This window comes from Vulpes vulpes, chromosome X (genome assembly GCF_048418805.1).
Source record: "Vulpes vulpes isolate BD-2025 chromosome X, VulVul3, whole genome shotgun sequence".
NCBI lineage: Eukaryota > Metazoa > Chordata > Mammalia > Carnivora > Canidae > Vulpes > Vulpes vulpes.
In genome coordinates, this window is record NC_132796.1 from 61814024 (window position 1) to 61830865 (window position 16842).

A 16842-nucleotide genomic window follows, 5' to 3' on the forward strand; every position below is an offset into this window, starting at 1 on the left:
GGAAGGAAGGAAGGAAGGAAGGAAGGAAGGAAGGAAGGAAGGAAGGAAGGATAAAGGAAGAAAGAAAGAGAGAGAAAGAAAGACAGGCAGATATTAGGTCGCCAGTTAATAAAATCCTCTTTCATTTCTGTCTTTGAAATTCACTGTCTCCATTGCTTCTTGGCCTTTTGGCTATGATCAAGTGAAATTCACTGTCTCTAAACCTGTTTTCCTTTTTCTATACTTCCTTCTTTGTTTCCCTGTTCCCTTACTCTGTTTTTACATGGATGTTTTAGCCTTTTAAGTTCATTTTACATTACATTGAGATCAGGTCCTTAGTGCTATGGGATTTGAGTTCTGAGAAAAACACAATAAACACTGTATTAAAAATAATAAAGGTGGGATCCCTGGGTGGCGCAGCGGTTTAGCGCCTGTCTTTGGCCCAGGGCGCGATCCTGGAGACCCGGGATCGAATCCCACGTCGGGCTCCCGGTGCATGGAGCCTGCTTCTCCCTCTGCCTGTGTCTCTGCCTCTCTCTCTCTCTCTCTCTCTCTCTCTCTCTCTGTGTGTGTGTGTGTGTGACTATCATAAATAAATTAAAAAAAATTTTTTTTAAATAATAATAATAAAGGTATCTTTCAAGTAGAACATATAGACCTAGTAAAATACTGAAGGCAGAAGAGGTTATTGAATGATGTCTATAAACAACTCCCTTCTCAGACAGGAAAACAACTAAAATTGTGTTGGAATTTAGATTAGGAAGACTGAAATTCTGTACAATTTACATTCTTTTAGAACAGAGAGAATGAATCTGTTTTACACAATTCCTTAAAACTTAAATAACGTCTTTCTTGTAAGCTTACAATCTAGGAGTTTATTCCTTTTATTCCCATTGTTTTATATTTCATACCATTTGGAGCATAAATTGGAGCATAAATATAAATCTTTGTATTTCAGTATTCTCATTATTCAAGTACAATCAAGCAAGTTATTGAGGGGAAACTGCAATAACAAATTAGAGATATAAAAGGTCACATAGTCGACAAAGCAGCTTTCTGAGAAGGCTTTTCACTTTAAAGTAATGATAAAATAAAAGGAAATAAAGAAGAAAAACAGTACTTCAAAAAACTGAGTTTGTAGTTATAAAATACAATCTCATCAATCTGAAATATTGCATATTTAAACACTTTTCTCTGAGATTTACTAAAGGAAAATAGGGACTTGATTTACTAAAAGATCAACATTTGACCTAAAACATACTTTCTCTTATTTTATGCACAATTTTACGAAATCTGGTACCAAAATAAGAACCCATTAAATAGTCTAGGGTTCACAGTAAAAAAGAAAATCAAGTTTTAAATTCAAATAGGGAATTTATAGCTATAAATGGAAGAAGATATTCCTAGTTCTTACATGAATCTGAATATAATGGTTGATTTCAGAAATTAAAAAAAACAGATATCCTGTGATATTTCCCCCCTAGAACTGGAGTCATAATTCCCTGTTCAAAGGTGAATATATCTTTTAGTTTTTAAGAAATTTTCCAAACAATTCTTCTTATCAAGAGTTTTTTTTTTTTTATATTTAGGGTCCTTTGAAAGTTCCTCCAAAAGAAAAATAAACCTAAAAACAGATGTCCCTTCTCTTTGACAAATTACCCTAATGAATGACAAGAATGGGAAAGTCACCAATCTTTGAATCCATAAGTTTTCTTTTTTTAGATTTTTTAAAATTTATTTATGATAGTCACACAGAGAGAGAGAGAGAGAGAGAGGGCCAAAGGCAGGCGCTAAACTGCTGCGCCACCCAGGGATCCCTGAATCCATAAGTTTTCAAGTGAGAAGTATTTGCATCATGTTCGGACAAACATAAAACATCGTGTTCAGACAGACCTGTGCACTTAATAATACCTGTAACTAGTTCTATTAGATTTATCTCTTGTCTCCTCTCTATCATCTTCCCATTGCCTTTCACAAAAGTGAAAGTGGCTCTGATTTTTACAGATGAATACTTATGGTTATAATAAAGGAAAATTTCCTCCCGTGGGATTTCTTGTTCCTTACTCATTAGCTAAACCATTAAAACACATGCATTTTACTTAGAAAAGAGGAGTGGGAATTCATTTTAAAAAAGGCCAGGTTTTCCTAAAAAAAATACTGAAAATGTCTGATTAAAAAAATTCAAATATACCAAGAATATATGCTAGGTACATAATAGTCTCTTCGTAAATAATGTTTTACTAATATCATTTTGGAGGGTTATATGAAGATCAATCCTGGATTTAAAGAAGGCACAGGAAAAGGAACTAATCTTAAAAGTATTCAGTAGTTCAAAGGACTGGGATTTTTTAAAACTATGTTTATGATGTGAAAGTTTTGGTGTTTTCAAGGTATTTACAGAAACACATACTAAATTATTAGCTCCATTTATTATTTTTTAAAGTAGTATTTTTATACCAGGGAAACAAAACTGTTTATAAAGTTAGTGACTTCATACTCTTGATGATTTTTTCATATTAAACAATTATCACTTATAATAAAAAGCTATAAATTCAAGAATTACGACCTCAATACTTACCCTGACTACACTGAAGTCCAGCTTAGTCTCCTGTGCACACTGTAATATGAGCTGAAAGCAATTTTTACTTTGATTTGTCATTCCATTTTCATAATAACGCTGTAAAATCCTTTGTTGTTCTACAGTAAATACAGAACGTAGATTCATCTAAAAATAAAAGAAAGATACTCTGAGAATTGGAATAAAAATTAGGTATACGCAGAATTTCATGCTCCCACTTTTTGATACAGTTACAATGCTTCAAAGCTGAAAGGTTTATTTAATTGAACTAAATCCCAGTAGTGGGCAATAATTTGTGTGCTAAAGGGAGACAGGTTCTAACTGAAAATTATATATAATGCAAAAAGTTATTAAATTTGTTCAGAAGAAGTAACAATGTTAAGGACAAAGAGAGAGAGGGTGAGAGAGAGAGAGAGAGAGAGAGAGAGGAAAACCCTCCTGGCTAGTGTAGTGTCACTACATGGGAAATGAAGATTCTTTCACTGAAATAAATATTTTTGGCCAGTAAAGCCAGAGATCGTGGTATCCATACATTCATGGTAGGTTATCAACAGGACACTCACTATTTTTCATCAAACAAGGCATTTGGCATACGTCTTACAGCTAGAAATTGTGGTCTGAAATAAAGGGGTGCTTTTATTTTTCCTTTCTTGGATAAAGGGGTTATTTTTATATATTAAGACAAAAATTATCTTAAAAAGCTTAAAAATAAACAGGAACTATTAGTGACTCAAAATATCTTTGCTTTAGGCAATACTAACCAAAGTAATTGTATATAAATCAAAATTCAAAATCATGTGCATTTTCCTAAAAGTAAACCATGTACTTTTAATCACTCAATGGGAGGACCGCCTGGGTGGCTCAGTGGTTGAGCACCTGCCTTCGGCTTAGGTCGTGATTCCGGGGTCCTGGGATTGAGTCCCACATCTTCCTCTGCCTACATCTCTGCCTCTCTTTGTGTGTCTCTCAAGAATAAATAAATAAAATATTTTTAAAAGTTATTTAAATAAAAAAAAGTTATTTGAATTTACCTCAAAATTTACTAATCTAATACTCCTTGCAATGTGCCACTCACTCAGCATATGACAGCCCATAGGAATAAAATGACCTGTGTACTACACTTAGCTCCACTGCAGATTACTGTGTAAGTCACTTAATTTCTATGAGGCTCTATTTCTTAGTTTGTAAAATACTAGAACACATGACATGTTCTACCTACCAGTCTGGGTTTTTACAAATAATTTAGGCTATGTGAACTCATTTTCTTAAATTATAAAGCATGCTATAGTTGTAACATTTATAAGTATGACTAGGCCCTTCACTTTATCATTTTCAGATATGGGATATCTCTGGGCACTCTCAGCTTTAAGATTCAGTGTTTTTAGTGAAGATCCTGAGCCACTGAAAGGATTATGCTCAGTGTGTTCTATTCAAACAAGCAAAGCAGTGAGTAAAATGTTATAAATTTATTGCTTCAGGAATACTTGAAAAATGAAGCTTCTAAGAATGACTTCTTAGCAGTACCACTGAGCTTAGATCATATTTTCACATGGGAACATTTCAGACAAATTTCTACATAACATTGTTCTTATACATCTGATGTCATACATAAAACCAGCTAATAATGCCCTAATAATGTCTTAACTGGTTGAATCATTTGAAAAGTACTAAACAGTTTTACTCATAAGTACTCACTCTTGGAAAGCTGATTCTAAAAATGGATTGAGTCCATAAAATCATCACTAAGTCAAATATAACACATTCTTTCCAATATCAGAAGCTTTAATTGTAAGTAAACCACTGATTTTTTTTAGTTTACGAAGAGATGCACCTAGATTAATAAAACATTTTGAAAGTCTTTAACTTAACCAATATGTCTCTATTAGCATTGTTATTTTATCTATTATTATTAACTTTTAAATTTATATATAGTTAATTTCACTCTTTTTGGTATACTGTTTTATGAGTTAAGACAAACATACATAGTAATGAAACCACCACAACAACCAAGATACAAAACAAATCTCTTACTCCAAAAAAATTCCCTTATGCTGCTCCTTGAAAATTAAATCCTCCAGTTACCCCAGCCCTGGGCAACAACTAATCTGGTTCTATAATTTTGACTTTTGAAGAATGCTATATAAATGGAATAATAGAGTATATACATATTCCTCTTGGACTAACATCTTTCACTTAGCTCCACTACACTTAGCTAGCTCCACTGCAGACTACTGTGTAGTAGTATAATGTATCTGAGATTTATCTGTGTTGTCTGTATTAATAGTTTTCTCCTTTCTATTTCACAGTAGTAGCCCATTGCAAAGAATGTACAAAAGTTTACCCATTCATCCATTGGAGAACATCTGGAATTTTCAAGTCCTTGGCTATCATGAATAGAGTTGATAAAAAAAATTGTGTGCAGGTATCTGCAAATGTCTTTTCATTTCTCTGGAGTCAATATCTAGGTGTGGGATTCCGTTATGGTAAGTGTATGTTTAACTTTATAAGAAACTACTACACAGGTCTCAAAAGTGACTAAAAATTTGCTTTCTCAGCAATATTGTACGAAAGTTTCAGTTTTTTTCACGTTCTCACCAGCATTTTGGGATTTTGGGAAGGGCTATGTCGTAGTGCTGCAGTTTGCGACAAGTTTCTCCCACCCCCTCACCCAGAGTGCCATCATAGGCCACTGCAGTGACGTGAAAGCCATTGCCAGGCTTATTGCCATCTTCTTGGAACTGCATCACCTGGAGAGTCCTGCGGAGCTGTCTCAGAGCAGCAACAGTGAGGATAATGGCCCCAGGGACCCAGAACTAATGCCCACAGAGCCCCTGGTCTTTGGTTCTGGTAGCGCCTTAGTGGACTTGATGGTCCATTGGCATGTCTTCCTTCAGCGCCTGGCTGTGTCCCTGGCAGCCTCAGGGTGGAATCCTCAGCCATTCCTGCTGCTTGGTTCTGCCCTCTGAGAAAAACCACAGGCTGGACCATGTCTGCTGGCTCTGAGCCATCCAGGGAGGGCACACGCCTCAGAGCTGTCTCCTCCTGGCATCAGATGGCCAGCTCCAGCCTGGCCAGTGTGGGTGGGGTGTGAGGGTACATGCACCCCACTGCCACCAGCTATGTGGGGATCCGGTATCTGAAAGGATAGAGATGCCTAGGCCCCCCAAGGTGGGAAGGTAAGTTTGCCAGAACCACCTCTCCCAGCAGTTCAACTCCCCAGTGAGCACAAGGCCAGCAGCTGGGTTAGGCCCTGAGGATGCCAGGGGGGCTGCCCAAGCTGGTATGTGTTCTCCCTGGGAATTCCGATTTGCCCTGCCCCAGGTGCTGCAGCCCTTCACTGGCTCAACGTCCTCAGCGGTTAGAGTGAGGTGCTGGCCCAGGGTCTGTGGGGTCCACCTGGATGTGTGTGCTACAGCCACTCCCAAGGCCTCCCCAGCCCACGGAGAGCCCTTGTCCAGCTGGGAGGACAGCTGGGCTTTCACAGGGTGGGGGGAAGCCTGTGCACGGCCTGGGCCTGGGTGACTCCTTTAGGGACCCAGGCAGGAACTGATGCCCTGGGCAGTGAGGGCGCCACTGAGCAGTCCCTGGGGAGCTGGGAACATCACATGAGAAGGAGACCTGGCCCTTTCTTGGAGAAGGTCACCAACAGCTCTTGTTTGAGGACACAGTCATATACACATACCAAAGGTAGGTTTGTAAGTGGTAAAATCCAAAAGCCTTCTTTTTCTAAAATAAAGTATGAAATGCCATTAAAATAAAGCACAGCTCTATCTCACAATGCAGAGATCATGACCTGAACTGAAATCAAGAGTTGGACATTTAACCAACTGAGACACCCAGGCGCCCCAATGATCAGATATTTTTTAAAATTAAATTCAACTACACTATGATCCATCAGTTTCAATATTTACCCAGAGAATACAAAAATGCTAATTCAAATGGATACATACACCCCAATGTTTATAGCAGGATTATCTACAATAGCCAAATTGTGGAAACAGCCCAAGTGTTCATCAACCAATAAATGTATAAAGAATGAGTGGTATATATATTCAATGGAATATTAGCCATAAGAAAAGAGATATCTTGCCATTTGCAATGAGATGAATGGAGTTTGAGAGTATTATGTTAAGCAAAATGTCTATCAGAGAAACACAAATACCATATGATTTCACTAATATGTGGAATTTAAGAAACCAAACAAATGAACAAAAAAAGAGGGGGAAGGCAAACAAAAAAACTCTAGAGAACAAACTGATGTAGTTACCCAAGGGGAGGTGGGTGAGTGGATGGGTAAAATAGGTGATAGGGATTAAGAAGTTATACTTGATGAGTACCAGGTATTGTATGGAAGTACTGAATCACTAAATTGTACACATGAAATTAATATTATACTGCATGTTAACTAGAATTCAAATAAAAACTTAAAAAATAAAAAATACATAAAAACTAGCCATTCTAAAAGGTTTAAAATTGTATGTTATTATTGTGGATTTAATCTGTATCTCCCTACTGACTAATGACATTAAGCATTTTCTTTCTTTCCTTCTTTCTTTCTTTCTTTCTTTCTTTCTTTCTTTCTTTCTTTCTTTCTTTCTTTCTTTCTTTCTTTTAATTGGAGTTAAATTTGCCAACATATACCATAACACCCAATGCTTCTCCCATCACGTGCCCCATTCACAGCCCGTCACACCCAACCCCCGCTCCCCTCCCGTTCTAACACCCCTTGTTTGTTTCCCAGAGTTAGGAGTCCCTCATGTTTTCTCTCCCTTTCTGATATTTCCCACTCATTTTTTCTCCTTTCCCCTTTATTCCCTTTCACTATTTTTTATATTCCCCAAATGAATGAGACCATATAATGTTTGTCCTTATCTGATTGACTTGTTTCACTCACCATAATACCCTCCAGTTCCATCCACGTCAATGCAAATGGTGGGTATTTCTCATTTCTAATGGCTGAGTAATATTCCATTATATACATAGACCACATCTTCTTTATCCATTCATCTTTCTACGGACCCCAAGGCTCCTTCCACAGTTTGGCTATTGTGGACATTGCTGCTATAAACATCGGGGTACAGGTGTCCCGGCATTTCATTGCATCTGAATCTTTGGGGTAAATCCCCAACAGTGCAATTGCTGGGTCATAGGGCAGGTCTATTTTTAACTCTTTGAGGAACCTCCACACAGTTTTTCAGAGTGGCTGCAACAGTACACATTCCCACCAACAGTGTAAGAGGGTTCCCTTTTCTCCGCATCCTCTCCAACATTTGTTGTTTCCTGCCTTGTTAATTTTCGCCATTCTCACTGGTGTGAGGTGGTATCTCATTGTGGTTTTGACTTGTATTTCCCTGATGGCAAGTGACGCGGAGCACTTTCTCTTGTGCTTGTTGGCCATGTGTATGTCTTCCACTGTGAGATTTCTGTTCGTGTCTTTTGTCCAATTCATGATTGGTTGGTTCGTTTCTTTGCTGTTGAGTTGAATAAGTTCTTTATAGATCTTGGACACCAGCCCTTTATCTGATACGTCATTTGCAAATATCTTCTTCCATTCTGGAGGTTGTCTTTCAGTTTTGTTGACTGTTTCTTTTGCTGTTCAAAAGCTTCTTATCTTGATGAAGTCCCAGTAGTTCATTTTTGCTTTCGTTTCTCTTGCTTTCATGGATGTATCTTGCAAGAAGTTACTGTGGCCAAGTTCATAGGTGTTGTCCGTGTTCTCCACTAGGATTTTGATGGAATCTTGTCTCACATTTAGGTCTTTCATCCATTTTGAGTTTATCTTTGTGTTTGGTAAAAGAGAATGGTCCAGTTTCATTCTTCTGCATGTGGATGTCCAGTTTTCCCAGCACCATTTATTGAAGAGACTGTCTTTTTCCCAGTGGATACTCTTTCCTACTTTGTCGAATATTAGTTGACCATAAAGTTGAGGGTCCACTTCTGGATTCTCTATTGTGTTCTATTGATCTAGGTGTCTGTTTTTGTGCCAGTACTACACTGTCTTGATGACCACAGCTTTCTAGTACAACCTAAAATCTGGCATTTGATGCCCCAAGCTTTGGTTCTCTTTTTTAATATTCCCCTGGCTATTCAGGGTCTTTTCTGATTCCAGACAAATCTTAAGATGATTTGTTCCAATTCTCTGAAGAAAGTCCATAGTATTTTGATAGGGATTGCATTAAATGTATTAATTGCCCTAGGTAGCATTGACAGTTTCACAATAACAATTCTTCCATTCTAAGAGCATGGAATATTTTTCCATCTCTTTGTGTCTTCCTCAATTTCTTTCAGAAGTGTTCTATAGTTTTTAGGACATAGATCCTTTCCCTCTTTGGTTAGGTTTCTTCCCAGGTATCAGATGCTTTTGGGTGTAATTGTCAATGGGATTGACTCCTTAATTTATCTTTCTTCAGTCTCATTGTTAGTGTAGAGAAATGCGACTGACATCTGGGCATTGATTTTGTATCCTGCCACGCTGCCAAAACCCTGTATGAGTTCTAGCAATCTTGGGGTGGAGGCTTTTGGGATTTCTATGCACAGTATCATATCATCTACTAAGACGGAGAGTTTGACTTCTTCTTTGCCAATTTGAATGCCTTTTATTTCTTTTTGTTGCCTGATTGCTAAGGCTAGGACTTCTCGTACTCTGTTGAATAGCAGTGGTGAGAGTGGACATCCCTGTCTTGTTCCTGATCTTAGAGGAAAGGGTACCAGTGCTTCTACACTGAGAATTATATTTGCTGCGGGCTTTTTGTAGATGGCGTTAAAGATGCGGAGGAATGTTCCCTCTATCCCTACACTCTGAAGAGTTTTGATTAGGAATGGATGGTTTATTTTGTCAAATGCTTTCTCTGCATCTATTGAGAGGATCATAGGTTCTTGTTTTTTCTCTTGCTGATATGATCAATCACAATGATTGCTTTACAAGAGTTGAACCAGCCGTGCATCCGGGGATAAATCCCATTTGGTCATGGTGAATAATCTTCTTAATGTATTGTTGGATCCTATTGGCTAGTATCTTGTTGAGAATTTTTGCATCCATGTTCATCTGGGATATTGGTCTGTAATTCTCCTTTTTGGTGGGGTTTTTGTCTGTTTTTGGAATTAAGGTGATGCTGGCCTCACAGAACGAGTTTGGAAGTATTCCATCTCTTTCTATCATTCCAAACAGCTTTAGTAGAATAGGTATGGTTTCTTCTTTAAACGTTTGATAGAATTCCCCTGGGAAGCCATCTGGTTTACCTTATTGGCGTATAGCTGTTCATAATATGTTTTAAAATCGTTAGTATTTCCTTGGTGTTGGTAGTGATCTCTCCTTTCTCATTCATGATTTTATTAATTTGAGTCTTTTCTCTCTTCTTTTTAATAAGGCTGACTAATGGTTTATCTACCTTAGTTTTTTCAAATAACCAATTCCTGGTTCTGTTGATCTGTTCCACAGTTCTTCTGGTCTCTATTTCATTGAGTCTGCTCGAATATTTATTAACTCTCTTCTTCTGCTGGGTGTAGGATCTATTTGCGGTTTTTTCTCTAGCTCCTTTAGGTGCAAGGTTAGCTTTTGTATTTGAGTTCTTTCCAGTTTTTAGATGGATGCTTGTATTGTGATGTATTTCCCTCTCATGACTGCTTTTGTTGTAACTAAAAGACAACCTACAGAATGGGAGAAGATATTTGCAAATAACCTGTCAGATAAAGGGCTAGTATCTAAGATCTATAAAGAACTTACTAAACTCAACAGCAAAGAAACAAATAATGCAATCATGAAATGGGCAAAAGACACGAACAGAAATCTCACAGTGGAAGACATACACATGGCCAACAAGCACAAGAGAAAATGCTCTGCATCACTTGCCGTCAGGGAAATAGAAATCAAAACCACAATGAGATACCATCTCACACCAGTGAGAATGGGGAAAATTCACAAGGCAGGAAAGCACAAATGTTGGAGAGGATGGGGAGAAAGGGGAACCCTCTTGCACTGTTGGTGGGAATGTGAACTGGTGCAGCCACTCGGAAAACTGTGTGGACGTTCCTCAAAGAGTTAAAAATAGTTCTGCCCTACGACCCAGCAATAGCACTGTTGTGGATTTACCCCAAAGATACAGAGGCAGTGAAACACCAGGACACCTGCACCCTGATGTTTATAGCAGCAATGTCCACAATAGCCAAACTGTGGAAGGAGCCTTGGGGTCCGTAGAAAGATGAATGGATAAAGAAGATGTGGTCTATGTATATAATGGAATATTACTCAGCCATTAGAAAGGACAAATACCCACCATTTGCTTCAACATGGATGGAACTCGAAGGTATTATGCTGAGTGAAATAAGTCAGCTGGAGAAAGGCAAACATTATATGGTTCCATTCATTTGGGAACATAAAGAATAGTGAAAGGGAATAAAGGGGAAAGGAGAAATAGATGAGTGGGAAATATCAGAGAAGGAGACAGAACATGAGAGACTCCTAACTCTGGGAAACGAACTAGGGGTAGTAGAAAGGGAGTTGGGCGGGGGGTGGGGGTAACTGGGTGATGGGCACTGAGGAGGGCACTTGATGGGATGTGCACTGGGTGTTATTCTATATGTTGGCAAATTGAACACTAATAAAAAATAAATATATATAAAAAAGAAGGAAATTGATAGCAATACAGGCTGAATTCTAGAAACAAGCAAAATATCAAGTAACAACCTAAACATACAAGTAAAGGAGCTAGAAAAAGAAGAACAAAGCCCAAAGCTAATAGAAGGAGGGAAATATAAATATCAGAGCAAAAATACATGAAATAGAGACTAAAAAATAAAAAAGGTCAATGAAACCAAGGGATGATTCTTTGACAAGATCAACAAAAGTGATAAATGTTTACCTAAACTCATTAAGATAAAAGAGAAAGAACTCAAATAAAAACAGAAACAAAAAAACAACAACAAAAGGAGAGAAATTATAACAGATTCCACACAAACACAGAGGATTATGAGTCTACCATGAAAAATTACATGCCAATAGATTGAACAACCTAGGAGAAATGGATAAATTCCTAGAAACATACAATTTCCTTAGATCGATTTACAAAGAAATAGAAAATTTAAACAGACTGGTTTATAGTAATGCAATTGAATCAATAATCAAAAAAAAAAATCCCAACAAAACTCCAGAACCATTTCACTACACAGGTGAATTATGCCAAACATTTAAAGAAGAGTTACTACCAATCCTTTACTAACTATTCAAAAAAAAAATAGAAAAACAAAATAATTATTCCTAATTTATCCTATGAGGTCAGCATTAACCTTATATCAAATCCAAAAACACTACGAGAAAAGAAAATTACAGGCCAAAACCCTTGATGAGCACAGATGCAAAAATCCTTAACAATATATTAGCAATCCAAATTTGAAAATACATTAAAAGGATCTTTGACCACAATCAACTGGAGTTTATTCTAGGGATATAAAGATAGTTCAATATATGCAAATCAATCTAATAAAGCACATTAACAAAATGAATGATTAAAATCTTAGGATAATCTCAACAGATGCAGAAAGAACATTTGACAAAATTCAGTATCAATTTACTTAAAAAATTAATAATAAAGTATGTATAGAAGGAACATAGCTCAAAATAATAAAGGCTGTATATGTCAATCCCACTGCTAACATCATACACAACAGTAAAAACCTGAAAGCTTTCCCTTTAAGATAAGTGACAACACTAGGATTTTTATTCTCACCAGTATTATTCAACATAGTACTAGAAATCCTGGCCACAGCAGACAAGAAAAAAGTAATAAAAGGTCTCCAAAATGGTAAGAAATAAGTAAAACGGTCACTATTTGTAGGTGGCATGATACTATACATAGAAGACCCTAAGGATTCTTCCCAAAATTATTACAACTAATAAATGAATTCAGAGAAGTTGCAAGACACAAAATCCATATACAGAAATATGTTGCATCTGTATACAGTAACAAAAAAGCAGAAAGTAAAATTAAGAAAACAATCCCACTTGGGATTGCATCAAAAAGATTAAAATATGTAAAAATAGATTTTTCCAAGGAGGTAAATAACCAGTACTCTGAAAACTACACACAGACAAAAGAAATTGAACATGAAACAAATCAATGGAAAATTATAACATATTCAAATGTTAGAAAAATTAAATGTTAAAGTGTTCATATGATCCAAAATAACCTACAGATTAAATGAAATCCCTATTAATATACCAATAGTATTTTTCTGAGTATGAAAAATCCTAAAATTTGTGTGGAACCACAAGAAACCCTGAAAAGCCAAAGTGATCTTCAGAGAGAACAAACCTGGAGGTATCACAGTCTCAGATTTCAAACTATACTACAGAACTATATATAGTAATCAAAATAGTACAGTGCTGGCACGAAAATAAGAACACAAATCAATGGAACAGAATTGAGAGTCCAGGAATAAACCCACGTTATGTGGTTAATTAATCTATGACAAATGAAGCAAGAATGTATTTTGGGGAAAAAATGTCTCTTCAGTAAATGGTTCTGGGAAATTGGACAGCTATATTCAAAGGAATGAAACTGGATCACTTTCTTTCCATACACAAAAATAAACTCAAAGTGTATTAAGTACCTTAATGTAATACCTGAAAACATAAAACTCCTAAAAGAAAATATAGGTAGTAAACTCATGGACATTGACCTTTGCAATATTTTTTCTGCATGTGTCTCACCATACAAAGGAAACAAAAGAAAAATAAACAATACTACATCAAGCTAAAAAGATTTTGCACAGTGAAAAAAAACACCAAGAAAATGAAACGACAACACCATATGGTTTCACTTACATGAGGAATCTACAAAAAAATCCCAAAACAAATGAATAACAAAAACAACAAAATATGAGAATAGTTGCTTGCCACAGGGGGTGACATTGGAGGTAGTAGGCAAAATAGGTGAAACAGATTGAGAGTTACAAACTCTCACTTTTAAAATCAGGGATGCCTGGGTGGCTCAGTGGTTGAGCATCTGACTTTGGCGCAAGGCATGGTCCCATAGTCCAGGGATTGAGTCCCACATCAGGCTTCCCACAAGTAGCCTGCTACCTCTGCCTATGTCTCTGCCTTGCTGTGTGTGTCTCTCATGAATAATTAATTAAAATTAATGAGAGAAGATATTTGCAAATGATATCTGATAATAAATTAATATCCAAAATACACAAAGAACTTAAGCAGCTCAACACCAAAAAAAAAAAAATCTGATTAAAAATGGGCAGAGAGTCTCAATATACTTTTTTTTCAAAACGACATACATACGATCAACTGAGACATGAAAAAATGCTAAACACTATTAATCATGAGGGAAATGCAAATCAAAACAATGAGTATCACCTCACACTAGTCAGAATGACTAGTACCAAAAAGACAAAAATTCGGGGATCCCTGGGTGGCTCAGTTGTTTAGCGCCTGCCTTCAGCCCATGGTGTGATCCTGGAGTCCCGGGATCAAGTCCAACATTGGGCTCCCTGCATGGGGCCTGCTTCTCCCTCTGCCTGTGTCTCTGACTCTCTCTCTCTGTGTCTCTCATGAATTAATGAATAAGTTCTTTAAAAAAAACTACAAAAAGACAAAAAATAACAAGTGTTGGCAAGAATATGGATAAAAAGAAAATCTCAAACTCTGTTAGTGGGAATTTAACTTGATGAAGTCACTGTGGAAAACACTATGGAGATTTACCAAAAAACTAAAAATGGAAATATCATATAATCTAGTATTTCCACTTTTGTTTTCTGAAGAAAACAAAAAGCACTAATTAAAAAGATATCTACACCTCTATGTTTATTATAACATTACTTACAATAGCCAAAATATTAAAGCAACCTAAATGCCATCAATAAATGAATGTGTAAGGAAGATAGGGCATGTGTGTATGCAATGAAATATTACTTAACCAAAAAAATAATGAAATCTTGAAATAAGACAGAGAAAGATAAATACCATATGACTTCACTTACATGTAGAATCTACAAGAAAATGGAATAAATGAATTAATGAACAACAACAAAATACAGATAGGAGAATAACTGGATGCTAGAGGGGAGGCCATGGAGGGGCAGGCGAAATAGGTGAAGAAATTAAGAGTAACAAATTTTCATTTTTAAAATAAATAAGCTACAGGGTGGAGCAAAGAAGATGGCATAGTAGGAGGACCTTAGGCTCATCTCTTCCATGGAACACAACTGGATAACTATCAAATCACTCTAAATATCCCCAGCAATAGGGGGCAGGGCAATATGGTGGAGGAGTGGGGTCCCCAAGTCACCTGTCTCCACCAACTTACCTAGATAACTTTCAACTCATCCTGAAAACCTACAAATTCGACCTGACATTTAAAGAGAGAATAGCTGGAACAATACAGATATCGTTCGTACATGTACAGATACAGCTGGAACAGAGAGAAGTTTGTGCTTCTAACAAGGTAGGAAGGTGGAAAAAATAAATAAAAAAGAATCAAGTGGGGGAAGGGCCCGTGAGGAGCCACGCTAAGGCCAGGCTGCAAAAGCCTTCAGAATAGGAAAGCCCAGTCCCAAGAAGCAGGAACTTTAAATATCTGCACTGGATTCTTCACGGATGGAGAGGCGCTTAGCAGGGAAACCAGGCAGAACTGCCATAGGGCATGGGAGACTCCAGGTTCCTGAGGTCACTAACAGAGGAAGTGCCTGTCACACACCACTGGCCTATCTCAGTAAAGGGTGCAGCGTGAGCCCAGCGGGGCCTCGGGAGAAGCTCAGGAGGCAGCTCCGGACAGAGGGAGCTGCACTCTGCTGCCTTCAGGAGCCGCAGCCCCAGGAACGCAATTCTAGCAGCACAGGCCCTGGATCCCAGGGCACCAGGGGACACAGCACAGGATTCTGTGCTCCCCGCAGGACAGATGGAGGTGGGGAGGGAACCGGACAGCAAGGCCTCTCCTGCCGCTGGGCGACCCCAAGCTGTGCAGACCAGCAAACCCCATACCTGGAGCATCCAGGCCAGTGCGGACTGGGAGACTGTGGTAGTTACTGCAGGAGCTGACTCCAGAGCTGCAGAGCTGGCCCCGCCAGATTGTTGTTCCTCCTGGTGTCACCCTGTGCCTGAGAGAGGCGGGACCACCAGGGTACAGGTGCCTCACAGAGTAAAAACCTGCAACTGAGCTGAGCACATGACAGGGAGGGGGGGCAGCTCCCCCAGGTGCACACACATGAGAATTAGCACAGCAGGACCCTCCCCCAGAATACCACCTGGAAGGACAGGGGAAGGGCAAGTTCTTCACTGAACAGCACTGGAAAGCTCAGGGCAAGTCGAGGCATTTACAGTATACAGAACCAGAGGATACCCTTCCTTGTTTGTTCGTTTCTCTTTTCTTCCTTTTTTCCAGTACAACTTGTTTTTAGCCACCCTGCCCTGAGGAAAAATGACTAGAAAGAAGAACTCACCACAAAAGAAAGAATCAGAAATAGTACTCTCTGCCACAGAGTTACAGAATTTGGATCGCAATTCAATATCAGAAAGCCAATTCAGCAACACAATTGTAAAGCTACTGGTGGCTCTAGAAAAAGCATAAAGGATTCAAGAGATGTCATGACTGAAGAAATTAGATCTAATCAGCCCTAAATTAAAAATAAATTAAATGAGATGCAATCCAAACTGGAGGTCCAAATGACAAGGGATAATGAGGTAGAAGAACGAGTGACGGAGAAGACAAGTTAATGGCAAGGAAGGAAGCTGAGGAAAAAAGAGAAAAACAATGAAAAGACCATGAAGAAAGGCTAAGGGAAATAAATGATAACCTCAGAGGGAAAAATCTACGTTTTATTGGGGTTCCAGAGGGCGCTGAAATGGACAGAGGACCAGAAAGTGTATTTGAACAAATCATAGCTGATAACTTCCCTAACTTAGGGAGGGAAACAGGCATTCAGATGCAGGAGATAGAAAGGTTCCCCCCCAAAATCAATAAACACCATTCAACACCTCAACATTTAATAGTGAAAGTTACAAATTCCAAAGAAAAAGAGAAGATCCTTAAAACAGCAAGAGAAAAAGATACCTAACTTATGGGGGGAGAAATAGTAGATTAACAGCAGCCCTCTCCACAGAGACCTGCCAGGCCAGAAAGGGTTGGTAGGATATATTCAGGGTACTAAATAAGAAAAACATACAGGCAAGAATACTTTATCAAGCAAGGCTCTCATTCAGAATAGAAGAAGAGATAAAGAGCTTCCAAGATAGGCAGAAACTGAAAGAATATGTCACCACCAAACCGGCTCTGCAAAAAATA

The 16842-nt window shown here is 38.0% G+C and overlaps 1 protein-coding gene across 2 annotated transcripts in view; it reads right to left on the reverse strand.

Moving 5' to 3' along the window:
* HDX (highly divergent homeobox) overlaps nt 1-16842 on the reverse strand; it is a 213849-nt gene that overhangs the window by 176341 nt on the left and 20666 nt on the right. Inside the window, exons 1-2 of one of the 2 annotated variants that reach the window (XM_072744989.1) lie at nt 7452-10204; nt 2558-2704 (exon numbers count right to left, since the gene is read on the reverse strand). In XM_072744989.1, coding sequence (XP_072601090.1) covers nt 2558-2704; nt 7452-7547 — 243 coding nt within the window. In that variant the 5' untranslated portion in view covers nt 7548-10204. Of the gene's footprint in view, nt 1-2557; nt 2705-7451; nt 10205-16842 lie in introns of those variants that run through there. The other variant, XM_026016767.2, reaches the window with a different exon arrangement.